General features: G+C 50.6%; 4 protein-coding genes across 4 annotated transcripts; 2 read left to right on the top strand and 2 right to left on the bottom strand.

The window, feature by feature from the left end:
- Positions 1–654: 654 nt before the first annotated feature.
- On the bottom strand, positions 655–5,365 carry SCP_0800620 (hypothetical protein; the record flags this gene model as incomplete). The annotated part of the gene is made up of 7 exons (XM_027760657.1): positions 655–895; positions 1,186–1,274; positions 1,326–1,520; positions 1,582–1,830; positions 1,879–2,027; positions 5,013–5,298; positions 5,342–5,365. The coding sequence occupies 7 exons, from the start codon at positions 5,363–5,365 to the stop codon at positions 655–657; spliced, it is 1,233 nt and encodes a 410-aa protein (XP_027616458.1).
- A 513-nt stretch (positions 5,366–5,878) lies between these two features.
- SCP_0800610 (hypothetical protein) lies at positions 5,879–6,232 on the top strand (the record flags this gene model as incomplete). Its single annotated transcript, XM_027760656.1, has 1 exon — positions 5,879–6,232. One exon carries the CDS (start codon positions 5,879–5,881, stop codon positions 6,230–6,232), a length of 354 nt encoding a protein of 117 aa, XP_027616457.1.
- A 998-nt stretch (positions 6,233–7,230) lies between these two features.
- Positions 7,231–7,793, top strand: SCP_0800600 (hypothetical protein; the record flags this gene model as incomplete). The annotated part of the gene is made up of 4 exons (XM_027760655.1): positions 7,231–7,270; positions 7,325–7,509; positions 7,557–7,689; positions 7,741–7,793. 4 exons carry the CDS (start codon positions 7,231–7,233, stop codon positions 7,791–7,793), a joined length of 411 nt encoding a protein of 136 aa, XP_027616456.1.
- Positions 7,794–9,397: 1,604 nt separating this feature from the next.
- Positions 9,398–11,689, bottom strand: SCP_0800590 (hypothetical protein; the record flags this gene model as incomplete). Its single annotated transcript, XM_027760654.1, has 3 exons — positions 9,398–9,756; positions 9,809–10,538; positions 10,586–11,689. The coding sequence occupies 3 exons, from the start codon at positions 11,687–11,689 to the stop codon at positions 9,398–9,400; spliced, it is 2,193 nt and encodes a 730-aa protein (XP_027616455.1).
- Between the last annotated feature and the right edge of the window lie 813 nt (positions 11,690–12,502).

Raw genomic sequence — 12,502 nt, 5'->3', positions numbered from 1 at the left:
AGCGCCGCATTCTCCTATACATTGAGAAACATGTCAGTATAGCTACACCGCCCTTCGTCCATATCGTGCACATACATTATTGTCAGCCTGTCAGCCTATCAACCTCAGCGTGTACAATCAACCTGGCGCGATCTGGCTGTAACCGCATGGGTGCGTTAATGTCAAGGGTCTTCAGAAATTCTTACGCGTAAGGTAATCAATAACCAAATCGGCTGCAATTCGATTGTATCCCACTCTGGTATGCAACCGGCGCAAAAGGGCGATAAAACAAACCGTCCGGCAGCTTGGCTATCTATACTATAGCTAAAGATAACGAGGACCCCACAAGAATAAATAACAATGAAACTACAAAAGAGAGCGAACTACACTACAACGTTACTAAAGGCTCCAGGCCACATAGTGAATGACAAGCGCTACGGCCGAGAGATGGTGGTGGAACGAGAACAAGAGGAAAGAAACGCCCATTCCACCTCCAGTGGAGTTTTGACGCATCCCGTCACTTTGTCCCGCGCAAATAAGGCAGCCACACATCACGGGCCACTTGTCACGAGCCGCTTGTCACGAGCCGCTTCTCAGCCTCTGTTTGTCTCGCACAAATAGACCGCATGCGCCATCTGGCCGCTGTCCAGAATTTGGGCGCCTTCTTCCTTGCCTTCAAATTTCCATCATCCCTGCGATATCGGCCAGTTCTTCCATCGCCGTGTCTGCCTCCTCCTCCTCGCCCATGCCCTCCTCGCCATTGTCGTTGTCGACGCCATCGCCCTCTTCTGCTCCAGTCCCGTCGTCGCCGCCCTTTTCCTCGCCCACTTCGATGCCCTGAGGGCTTCCTCGTAACGCCCTCTTCTGCGCAGGTGCCCTCTTCCTTGCTGAGCCATTCTCATGCGCGCCGCCGTGCCTGTTTGAATTAGGGGCCGATAGTATACATTGTATTAGAACCTGTATCATAGCCATCCGAGCCACATCTCTGATGATTGAGCGCCATATCGGGTTTGTACCAAACATAAACATAAGAACCGCGAAAATGCACCATTAATTGGCGCCTGAGCTGCTAGAACAACCCACAGGCCAATATTGGCTCTGCTTGAAAGCCCGGAACCGTACGTTGTTGCCCATGGACGCATCATCCACGGCTCACTCTGGCTATACAGATATTACAGATGCTACATAACAATCACTCGCAAATACTGGTCCTTCGTCAAGGTCTCGACGTCTCCGCTTTCTACAATACCTGGCGCGTATTCATGGAATGGTCGGAAATTATGAGGATCGACCACCTGAGCGTACCATGTGAGTGCTCTAGTCCCACCACGATGCACCCCACTTACACGACATTTGCCATGTACACCGAGCTGTGCTGCGACCTGAAGAAGATTCAGGCTTCCGTCTTGGGAGCAGTGGCATTCAATTTCCCGTATAGCTTTCCAGTCTTTAGCTTTTGCAAAGAGCTTGATATGAACGACTTTGGCCTGCTCATCGTTCAGCTTCCGTGCTGGGATCTTGATGTGCAGGACTACGTTGGGCTTCTCCGCGATAGGTGAGTCAGTACGTTTTCTCGTCTCACCGCAATTCAAGAGGTCATACCTGATCTTCGCGAGCCTTCTTGTTAGTTCTCGCATCTTTTTCCGTAAACTCTGCGGGAGCCAATCGTTTACCAATCGTGGAATAAATACACGAAGCGTCTCGGTCGCGAAGGCCTGAAGGGGCTGGAGGAGGCATGCCGGAGGGTTGCAGGTGAGCTCGTTTAGGGCTTTGCGATTGCTCCCGCTCTCCCGAGAGAGCATGTTTGCTGGCTGGCCGCGCCACCGTCCCGCCATCTGTGGGTGCATTTGACTATAACATTGGTCACCACATGGTTGAACGTTGCAATCATAGGCTTACATGCTTGTATGTCAGACGCACTCGTTTTGCTCGTCGCTCCGCGTTGCGCTCTTCGGGCGATTTACGCTTGCGTGCAATCTCCGACGTCGACTTCTCAAGAGGTGCTGAGGCCGCAGTATCCTCGTGTGCATAAGGACTGAGCGTTGGAGCTGCAGGGGCATGTCGCTGACTACTGTAAGTGCCTTCTGCTATGTTCGCTGTGAGATTTACTCACATATTTCCAGAGTGCATCGATGTAGTCCTGCTTTACTGTGTTTGACCGGCCAGTTGGTGTGACCGTTAAATTGTGCTTGTTGCAGAGTTTCGTAAGTATGTCCACCGTGTACCTGCTGAAAGTTGATTTACTGTACTTTTTCCGTAGCAGTGTCTGTTCGGCTCGTTCGAGGTCGAACATGGTCAGCGGTCTACGGTTGCCTGATTCTTTTGGATATGTCAGTCGCCTGCAATCCTTATGGAGTGTGCGACTTGAATTGGTAAGACTATTGTTCTATTGTCCACCGCGACTTAGCGCGAAGGCGCGACCTCTCCCGGCTTTGAGCTTCCCCATCCACGACCAGCATGCCCTAACTGCCGATAACGAAACATCGCATCCAGCGCCAGTACCAACCCTCATCGGGACGCGTGCGTTTCGATGCCGAACACCTTCTCACTCCTCCTCCCTCATCGGCAAGGTCGAAATTCCACCTTATCAAGCCTCAATCAGATGTTCAGGCTGGCACACGCCAAAGCATTGCTAGCGACGCGCATTCCCCAGGAGCTGATGCAGCAGCGTCAGAACCCATCATCCCTAAGCCTGACGGCCAAGTAGGTCGCCCAGGCCGAGGAGGTTACGCACTTAGCGATGAGTTAGGGAGACACGGGTGGGATACCGCGAAGTATGACAAGTTTCTGGTATGAAGCATATCTTGCAATGTTTTCAAAGACTGTAGCTGACTAGCAAGTACAGAAGGACATCGGTGACTTGGCAGTCAGGTATTTGGAATTGGACAAGACAATCTCGAAACAGAATCAGACGATGTTGAACGCAGTGTATGCCCAGGTACGTCGGGTAGTTGCATACGCGATCGGCACTGACGGTTACAGAACTTTATCAGGCTACGAAGCTTTATCCCCAGCTCGCGCACTACGAGAAGAGTTGGCCGATCAGAGACGTTCTGAAGACCAAGTTAGAAAACATGACCTACATGACCAAGAAGGATAGGGGGAAGGAGCAGGAGGCCCACGCATCTGTAAGTATAGTTTGAACCTCAAATCACCAATGCTTATTTGTCTGCAGGTTGCACCGGCCGTGTTGTAAAATATCCTGCATTGTTGTACTGCTCTCGATTTTAGTCATGAATGTAGACTCGATTGTTTGGATTCGAGCGGCGCCCTACATGCGCTCATGTAGCGTTATCCCATGTTGTTTCCAGATCTGCGCTGTACGAGTCGACCCCATTTGCACCAATGGTCAGTAAAGTTATAAGTCGGCTGTCCCGGGCTGCTGCCTGAACGGGGGATACTAAGGCTCACAAGATCGTCGGCATGCCCAGTCGGCAGTAATGCAAAAGTAACGCATATGTCACAGACAGTAACGCATGCCGTTTTGTTACTCCGCTCGGCAGCCTAATGCGCGAAGGTCGTGACCGTGTCGTTGTGAACGCCACCACTTGAAACCCCGCTGCCGACGCTCGCCGCAGACTTCGGCCAGTGACTAGCCAGCGTGAGTCTGCGTTACATTGGAGGTCAAGAAGGGACTCCTCCAATACCGATCCGTTTGAGCTCGTTCAACCTTAAGAATGTTGTAGTACTATAAAATCATACATATAAGAGATAACTAAGTGGTAGAGGCAGGGGAAAGGGCTAATTGAGCGAGGTGCCGACTTGGGGGGCATGTCGACGATCTTGTGAGCCATAGTATTGATTGCAGCACACATTCACCTCCACCTTCACCGAGCTTCAGTCTTTCCACGACGGGAGCAGACGATACATTGAATTTATAAGTAGACAACAAACGCGACTGACAATCTCCATACGGTCCCTTAGCGAAACGCCCCATGCACAGCCGACTGCCTCCCAACAGCCTTATGGCACCTACATGCACATCTGATCAGTCAAGTAATGTACCGACTCGTCAAAGACTTATGTTAGATGCCAGTAACATTGCAGGAGCACGGCGCGGAGGAGAGCGATGTACCTTCCTTGCCGCTGACAGGGAAGACCTCGCGAACAAGCATCATGGACTGGTCTACATCCTCGACGAGCTGCTTGGTCCTATATACGCTGGCCCTAAGGGTCCGAACCTCCTCCTGTAAGTCACTAATGACACCGAGGCCATGTAAGTGCTCTCTGTAAACAATGTTAATATCGATTCAAGTCAAAATGTATAATCATCACTTACGACCACGACTAGCCATGAGGATCAGTTTGGACAGCAGTGGGGGAATGGTGGTGGTGGTGGTGGTATGCTCTGAACGTGAGATGGGGAAAGACTCGGAGACACCGCAATATATATAGGCATAGTCATGAGACCCTATTATATAATTATAGGTGGAATACTATTAGTGACCGACATGCCCCAGAAGGGTGATACTTCTTTCTATGCAGTTTGAGCATTCCATATGCTACAGAAAAAATATCTGAAGCCGAAGACAGTCGGGCAACATGGCACAATATATTTCCTCCGATCATCGGCATGTCGCGACACTTTTAATACAAAATTTTATACAAAATCCCACTATCCCGATTCCTACTTAGCTGTGAAGCTTTGAAGGGTTCTAGCGATGACAGAAGCAGTGTGAAAATCTAACCCTTTTTTTCAATGGCCGGGAAAGAACTTGTTTTATAAATCTTTACCTTAAATTCACAATGAATTGTGTGCTGGGTATGGGATAGTGGAAGAGGGTCCATATGCTTTCGAGTCTCATGCGCGAGCTTCGCAGGCTTCACCGGCGCCCACATGATGAAAGAACTTGATAACGAATACATACATTCTCCGACGACAATGCAGCGCAAGATAACAATGAATACGTTCTCGGATGACAAACTATACATGACCCAACACACGAACAGCTAACCCCTAAAGGTTGCTCAGCGAACTAGTGGAGGAAGTGAATAAAGACTACATCAGTACAAGGTTGAACGCGTGTACGCACTGTCGGCAATGACCTCTGCACAGAGAGAGTCCACGGCATCGGCTGTGGCATCTACTATTTGGCTGAGCTCCTCCGTGTCTTGTTCTGACTCGTCTAAACATTTCCGCATCGCACGAATATCCACAACTAACTGCATTGCATTCGCTTGCGTATGCGCGTGCTCATGCTTCAGGTCCTCGATCTCCTTCAGTAAGGACGTGCGCGTGTCCGACGAAGGCGGACGGGATGTGCTCACCACGTCTGTCTCGGTACTAGATTTTGGACATTGGACCGGGGACACGGAGACCTGTAGGCAAGTAACGTCAGCAACTGAAATGTGGACAGCGAACTTCCGCATCCACCTTGTCTGACATATTTGCGGCCGACTTTTCGAAATTCTGAGGGAGTAGCGTGGACAGCGAAATCCGAGACAGATGGTAATGGGTTCGCGTTATCAGCCTGGCAGCAGCAGGCAGGATATATAAAGGCAACATACCTGGGATTAGAAGCGTCGTGCCAGATGGTTCCACGAATACCTGTCGCGGAAGTCAACGAGAAGCACGGTGTCAGCACGGAATTCATGTAAGTGATGTGCGTAGAGCACTCACATGGTACGCTCAGGTGGTCGATCCTCGTAATTTCTGACCATTCCATGAATACGCGCCAGGTATTGTAGAAAGCGGAGACGTCGAGACCTTGACGAAGGACCAGTATTTGCGAGTGATTGTTATGTAGCATCTGTAATATCTGTATAGCCAGAGTGAGCCGTGGATGATGTGTCCATGGGCAACAACGTACGGTTCCGGGCTTTCAAGCAGAGCCAATATTGGCCTGTGGGTTGTTCTAGCAGCTCAGGCGCCAATTAATGGTGCATTTTCGCGGTTCTTATGTTTATGTTTGGTACAAACCCGATATGGCGCTCAATCATCAGAGATGTGGCTCGGATGGCTATGATACAGGTTCTAATACAATGTATACTATCGGCCCCTAATTCAAACAGGCACGGCGGCGCGCATGAGAATGGCTCAGCAAGGAAGAGGGCACCTGCGCAGAAGAGGGCGTTACGAGGAAGCCCTCAGGGCATCGAAGTGGGCGAGGAAAAGGGCGGCGACGACGGGACTGGAGCAGAAGAGGGCGATGGCGTCGACAACGACAATGGCGAGGAGGGCATGGGCGAGGAGGAGGAGGCAGACACGGCGATGGAAGAACTGGCCGATATCGCAGGGATGATGGAAATTTGAAGGCAAGGAAGAAGGCGCCCAAATTCTGGACAGCGGCCAGATGGCGCATGCGGTCTATTTGTGCGAGACAAACAGAGGCTGAGAAGCGGCTCGTGACAAGCGGCTCGTGACAAGTGGCCCGTGATGTGTGGCTGCCTTATTTGCGCGGGACAAAGTGACGGGATGCGTCAAAACTCCACTGGAGGTGGAATGGGCGTTTCTTTCCTCTTGTTCTCGTTCCACCACCATCTCTCGGCCGTAGCGCTTGTCATTCACTATGTGGCCTGGAGCCTTTAGTAACGTTGTAGTGTAGTTCGCTCTCTTTTGTAGTTTCATTGTTATTTATTCTTGTGGGGTCCTCGTTATCTTTAGCTATAGTATAGATAGCCAAGCTGCCGGACGGTTTGTTTCATCACCCTTTTGCGCCGGTTGCATACCAGAGTGGGATACAATCGAATTGCAGCCGATTTGGTTATTGATTACCTTATGCGTAAGAATTTCTGAAGACCCTTGACATTAACGCACCCATGCGGTTACAGCCAGATCGCGCCAGGTTGATTGTACACGCTGAGGTTGATAGGCTGACAGGCTGACAATAATGTATGTGCACGATATGGACGAAGGGCGGTGTAGCTATACTGACATGTTTCTCAATGTATAGGAGAATGCGGCGCTTGTGCATGCTCACGCACAACTGCAGGAGCAGCCGCTACGTCGGAAATCTTTGCGGATTTGATCATGAAGCAATTGAAAAAACCGCAGCGTGGCCGCCATTTGTCTGAAATTGGTATAGACGTGTTCAGGTGATGTGATGCCTGTGCCTATTCATTCCAATGGCTTATTGTCTGGGTCAGTTTTATATCTAGGATGACGTGGAGTGCTTGCTGGTAATGATGCCGATCTGGAGCGTGCTCTCCTCCAGTCGATCAGTGGTGTATATGGAGCAACTATTGCAGACCCGAGGAGGAGAGATGGCTTTGGAAAGAACACTGTCTGGTCATTCGAAACCAGTCAATTCTATGCTTGTCGCCCAGGATGGTAGTCTACTTCTCAGTGCCGGTATGTTGTGTGTTAGTGCATTTCTGGTATTCACTTATGTTGCTTCATTCGCAGGTGATGATGCTGTGCTGAAGATATGGAGTTTACGATCGGGAGAACAGTGGCAAGAAATTTTTTGCACGTTCCACGGGCCTATTGGGGCAATTGCGTGGGTTGATCTGGGGGGCGGATTGGATCGAGCCTTCGTGTTCGGTTGTGGCGATGGGTCAATACATTTGTATGTGCGAGATGATGCGACTGTAAGCTATTCATGAAGTGTCTTTTCATCTGTTTCATCCGTTAGCAGGATGTCTTTCTTTTTCGTTCACTTGTGTGCGCTCACAAGGGATACGTGGAGGATATTCGATTCGATCCCAGCCATGGTCGACTAGTCACTATTGGACAAGGAGCAGTTCAAGTGTGGAGGTTTGAATCGGAAGGTATGTGGTACGATGTCATTCCAATGTCGTGCATTTTGACGGTGTGCACAGGTTCGATATCTGCTGTATGGGCAACGAAGCCTCGTAAGGATTACATGGCTTGAGCAGTGCGCTTCTGTGATGAAGGCGCAAGCGTTGTAGTTTTTTATGTGGAATCACATGAGATGTAAGTCACGCTATTGCTTTTCGGGGAACGTATAATGATCACAGTTAGTTGCTGCTACTGCATAGAGCCGTTCGGATTAAAGTGGTCGAAGATCTTGCCCACTCGAATGTGAGTCTTAGTCCTCTGTTGGAGCATGGATTTAATACTTCATCAACAGCGGATATGCCGATTTATCCGTCGACGGAAGAAGTTTCTGAGTGACTAACCTATGTGATGGGCTCGACCAGTATCGATTTCCGTCTATGGAGCGTGTTCGCAGTTATCCCTACCGGATCGTGAACAATTATCCTGTGCATGTCGTGATACATGAATCGTCGGTTGTGGTAGGCGGCGATGACAGTGTCATACGGATTTTCGACACAACGAACTATCACAACGTTGAGACGCTGCACCATGGTGCAGGTATGGCTTATTTTATTTTCATTGACATGTGACGTTAATCTGACGTTAGCAGGGCAATTGGTACAGGTAGTAACAGTGAGTGGCGTTGGGGAGGCATGAGGCTGCACTCATACTTGCAAAGGCTTATAGCACGGAGAGTGAATTCAAGGTAGCGACAGCTTCTTCCGGTGAGGGTTCATGCTGTATCAAGATATGGCAGCGGAAGCAGGTGAGCTGTGCTGATTATCTCTAGCGGGCTCTGCCAACAACATCGTTATTCACAGAAGGTTGCTCATCGTCGAGATGAGGCGCGAAGGCGTCAGACTGATGTCGGACTCGCATGGTGGCACCTCGTAATCACGGTCATCCTCACGATTGTGGTTGTCAATGCAGCTAATTCTGTGAACTGGGAAGCTGTCACGGGTAGCATGTTTGACCAAGTCAGGTCGAAGTCACAACTGGGAGCGTCTGTAGTGCCGACGAGCGCATTCAGCGGGGGGGCAACATCGGTAGTAAATTGTGATTGGTTAGATGCAGTGTGTGAAGACGAGGATGATGACGGAGACGGTGATGATGACATGTAATATTTGTAGCAGTGTCAAGTAGAATCACTCAAAGTGGATAGCGTGGAATGTATAGCATAATCATGAAAGTGCTATTCGTAGGATGTTCACTGACGCGAAAGCATACCGCTTCCCGTCCCAAGTGGTTCAAAATCGGGCGATCCTGTCCGCACTGCATTGCCTCAATACTCCTGTGACCAGTGCATATGGTACGTCAGCCTTCAGTTACGCGCTGTAGATGCTGAGTTACCTTCTGCAGGGACTTGAACACATAGGTTTCCGTTGACCATTCCATCCGGATCGCATGGTCAGCACGTTCTGATGCTGAGATGATGCTGACTTCCTCGGTACACGTTTTACTCCAGATACTTGCTCCAAAGTCTGGATATGCACGGAAAGGATCGAGCATGAAATCTGGCAAAGGTAAGTACTGGTGGATGGCCAGAAATGCGTGCTGAGAATCTTTCTTGTTATCATCATCTTCATTGTGACCGATGACCGAAAATATCTGCCGGATAACACCTGGTACTGGCGGCGCCGTGGGAGATGTTTGGAAGAACACGAGACTGTTCTTCTCATTAGAGTGGACAGTCGAATATCACGTGCCGCAGATTGTGAGATGGCCATGAAGCAAGCAATGTCGGGTGAGTCGCCAGCCTGGGACCAGAATGTTCAGTTCTGCTGATCGGGCTGCGAGGACATCGTAAAATTCGCGTTCCAATCGGCGGACACTAGTCCAGTCAACAGTTGCACCGGTGTCTGGCGAAGGGCCGTCAAGAATTTGTTCGCCCAAGGTACGGATGTCCGTCATCAATGTGCCTCGCTGATCGCCTCCAAAGCATGACTGGACGATGGGTGCGCAGTCCTTCAGAACTTTCGGGCAGTCATCCCGCTTCAGAAATGCCTTGACATTGGCTGCGGTGCAGAAAGATTCAAGCATAGTCTTCTCGAATTGCCCTGCCAAACAAGTGAGTGGATATCTTATACAATTAAGAGGACAAATGCTCACCCTGCTTGTAGTTTGTATTCACTTGCTGCAACACTCCGATGAGGCGCTCGAAGGGGAACATCCACCAGCCATGGACTGGACCGAAGCGCATGAGGAAGTCACCGAGGTGAAGTGCATTGTGGTGATTGGGCACCAGGGTGAGCCCGGGCTTGAGCTCCAGGATGTCAGAGAGGTAAGCGTGCATATGGATTGTATATCTGGTGCGATGATTTTCTGTAGTCCGATATGAAGTGGCTTGATGAACTGCACAGGCCAGCCGCATTGTGCAGTGAGCGAGATCATGACGGTGCTTAGACTCGTCTGATAAGTTGTCCAGTCGTTCGCCGTGCCAATGCTTCATGAGCGAGACAGGTAATTCGAATTCTATTGCAGCTTTCCAGTGATCAGCTTTGAGCTTGCCTTGGCCTTTCGTACCCATGTTCGCAGGTGGTCCAACGGAATAAATGGGGCGGGATGTCTCGGCAATGTCAGCCTGCATGTGTTTGAGATCTCGTTTGCGAAAAGCCCGTATTGACAAGCTGTCCACTTCATCCTGTCTGTCTGCAAGCTTCGCTGTGGCTGCATGTTCAGCTGCACATTCTGCTGTGTACGCTTCTCCGATCAGAGTCTGAGGTGCAAGCTCTGCAGTATCGGGGGTGCTTGTCAGTGGGGCGCGGTCTGTAGCAGAAGCGGAAGGGCGAATCCAAACAGCAATGGTCGCATGCGTCTGTGTGTAACCCGTTCGCCGAGTCTGATGTGAGATCAGTGTTACCATTCGAGCTCAATGTGAGTGCATACCAACACATCGGCGAGCACCGATTTTTTCATCTCGTGAACAGAGCGAGGTAACCGAAAGCCGAGCTCCCCGCACATGTGTCCCAGGGTGACTTTATTGAAGCGCAACAACAAGCGAGGCTCGGGGTCCTTCAGCAGGAGGCGTCGAAGGCTGATCAAGTCATTCTCCTTGATTTTGCGCGCATTTCCAGCATCCTCACGGTCCCCTATAGGTACGTCCATTCCAATCACTTTTCTGCTGTGGAACTGGGTTACTCCGAGAAAGATGTTATGCATCCCGTCGATGACTATGCACCGAACGGGATCCCAATACGGTAGGCGATTAAGTTCGGACCATCGAATGCCAAACTCCTTAAAAATGCATTTTCGCTCTTCCTGCGTGTCAGCGTCGCGCCAGCGGACAGCGGCTTCCAAGATCTCTTCAGCCGTTTTCATCTTCCAAGTGGTCATGTCAATGTTATTGATACTCTGCTTCTTCAAATGGCACTGCGAGCAAAAGCACCCTGCGCTATGGCTGGCTAATCTGCCAACCTTACGAGATCCTGGCAAGTCAGTGATGACGAGGGCGAGCGCTGAGCGTACACGGCGACCACGAGGATAGTCGTAAGTTCTGTTGTACCAAATGCCGCGCTCCCAGGAGACTAACAGTTGGTCGACCAGCGGGCAGAGGAAGTGATTAGTGCGCTCGAGCTTGGGCTCCTTGGGTCCGGGAATAATGCCTGCGAGATATAGATTATCGGTTTTGTATCGCATGCTCGGCGGAAGGTATAAACACGACATAGCCATCGACCCCGTCGAAATCGACAACCCTGCGATTTTGTTGAGATATGGGTTGAACCAGTCCACCGAAAGGGCCCAAAGTAAGCGTAACTCGCCCTCAGCTGCATCGGCGAAGGGTTTTCCGTCCGGTCCCTGCATGTCGGCGACGGCGGATCCATCGGTGATGTCGCGTAGATTGTAGCGATCTTGTATTGCCTTCCCCTGTCGGAGGATCTCCTCCATCCCCGGTCGGCTGATAAGCCCACCCACAAATGCATGGAAGTCTTGAATGACGAAAGGGCGTATAGGAGAGCGAACGCTTTCGCCGTCCAGAATGCGAGTAGTCATCAATCGTGAGTTGCAAGGTTTGCTGCGTGGGCCACTGCGATGCTGACAATGACTCGGATAAACAGGTATATCGTCTTGATATGAAGGCGCATATGTGCAGCAGCATGACGGACAAGTTGCGTAAACTATGACAACAGCCTCCAAATCGAAGGCTTTTCGCACGCCACGAATGTCGCGGGGGAAATGATCTAAAATCTGCTCCTCACAGTAGGATAATGACCATGTGCCTTGGCGCAGCGCAGTGTCCAGCAAAACCTTCAACATCTGCAATGCGAAGTTACAAGTCGTTCGCGGCACCTGACCGAGCAGCTTCAGGATCAGTACTATGAACACCGCCAAGAGCAGAAGGGGATCTCCGCGCTGCAGCGGGTGGTCGAAATAGTGACCTAACATCGGTGAGTGATACTGGCTTGAGTGAGCAAGAGAGACCACTAACTTGTGGTGATCGCATCTGGCGGTGCTGCAGGGCCCTTCACCTTTTCAATCCATTCTTGCATGTCTGAAATGTTCGAGGTGAGCCGTTCTAACATTGCATCGCGCAAAATGATCGTTGATTGGTCGCGCAACGTCAACTTCTCTAGCTTGGCGCAGGTTTCCTGAAACCAAGCCAGCTCCTCGCACAGTGTAGTGCAGGCAGCCGCAGCAGCTTTGCTGTCTTGGGGGGCCACAATACCCTCATCTTTTACATGCGAAGTGCTCAAGAAACGGTCTCAGATCTCGTAATCGACAATTCAGAGCCCAGGTAGGGAAGTGAGCGGGGGTGGAATGGGTGGAAGGGGGGACACTGTAGGCTGGGAGGGGGGCACTGTTGAA

The sequence above is a fragment of the Sparassis crispa genome (assembly GCF_003851025.1).
Source record: "Sparassis crispa DNA, contig_000007F, whole genome shotgun sequence".
Classification (NCBI taxonomy): Eukaryota; Fungi; Basidiomycota; class Agaricomycetes; order Polyporales; family Sparassidaceae; genus Sparassis; species Sparassis crispa.
This window is presented reverse-complemented; position numbering and strand designations above follow the sequence as displayed.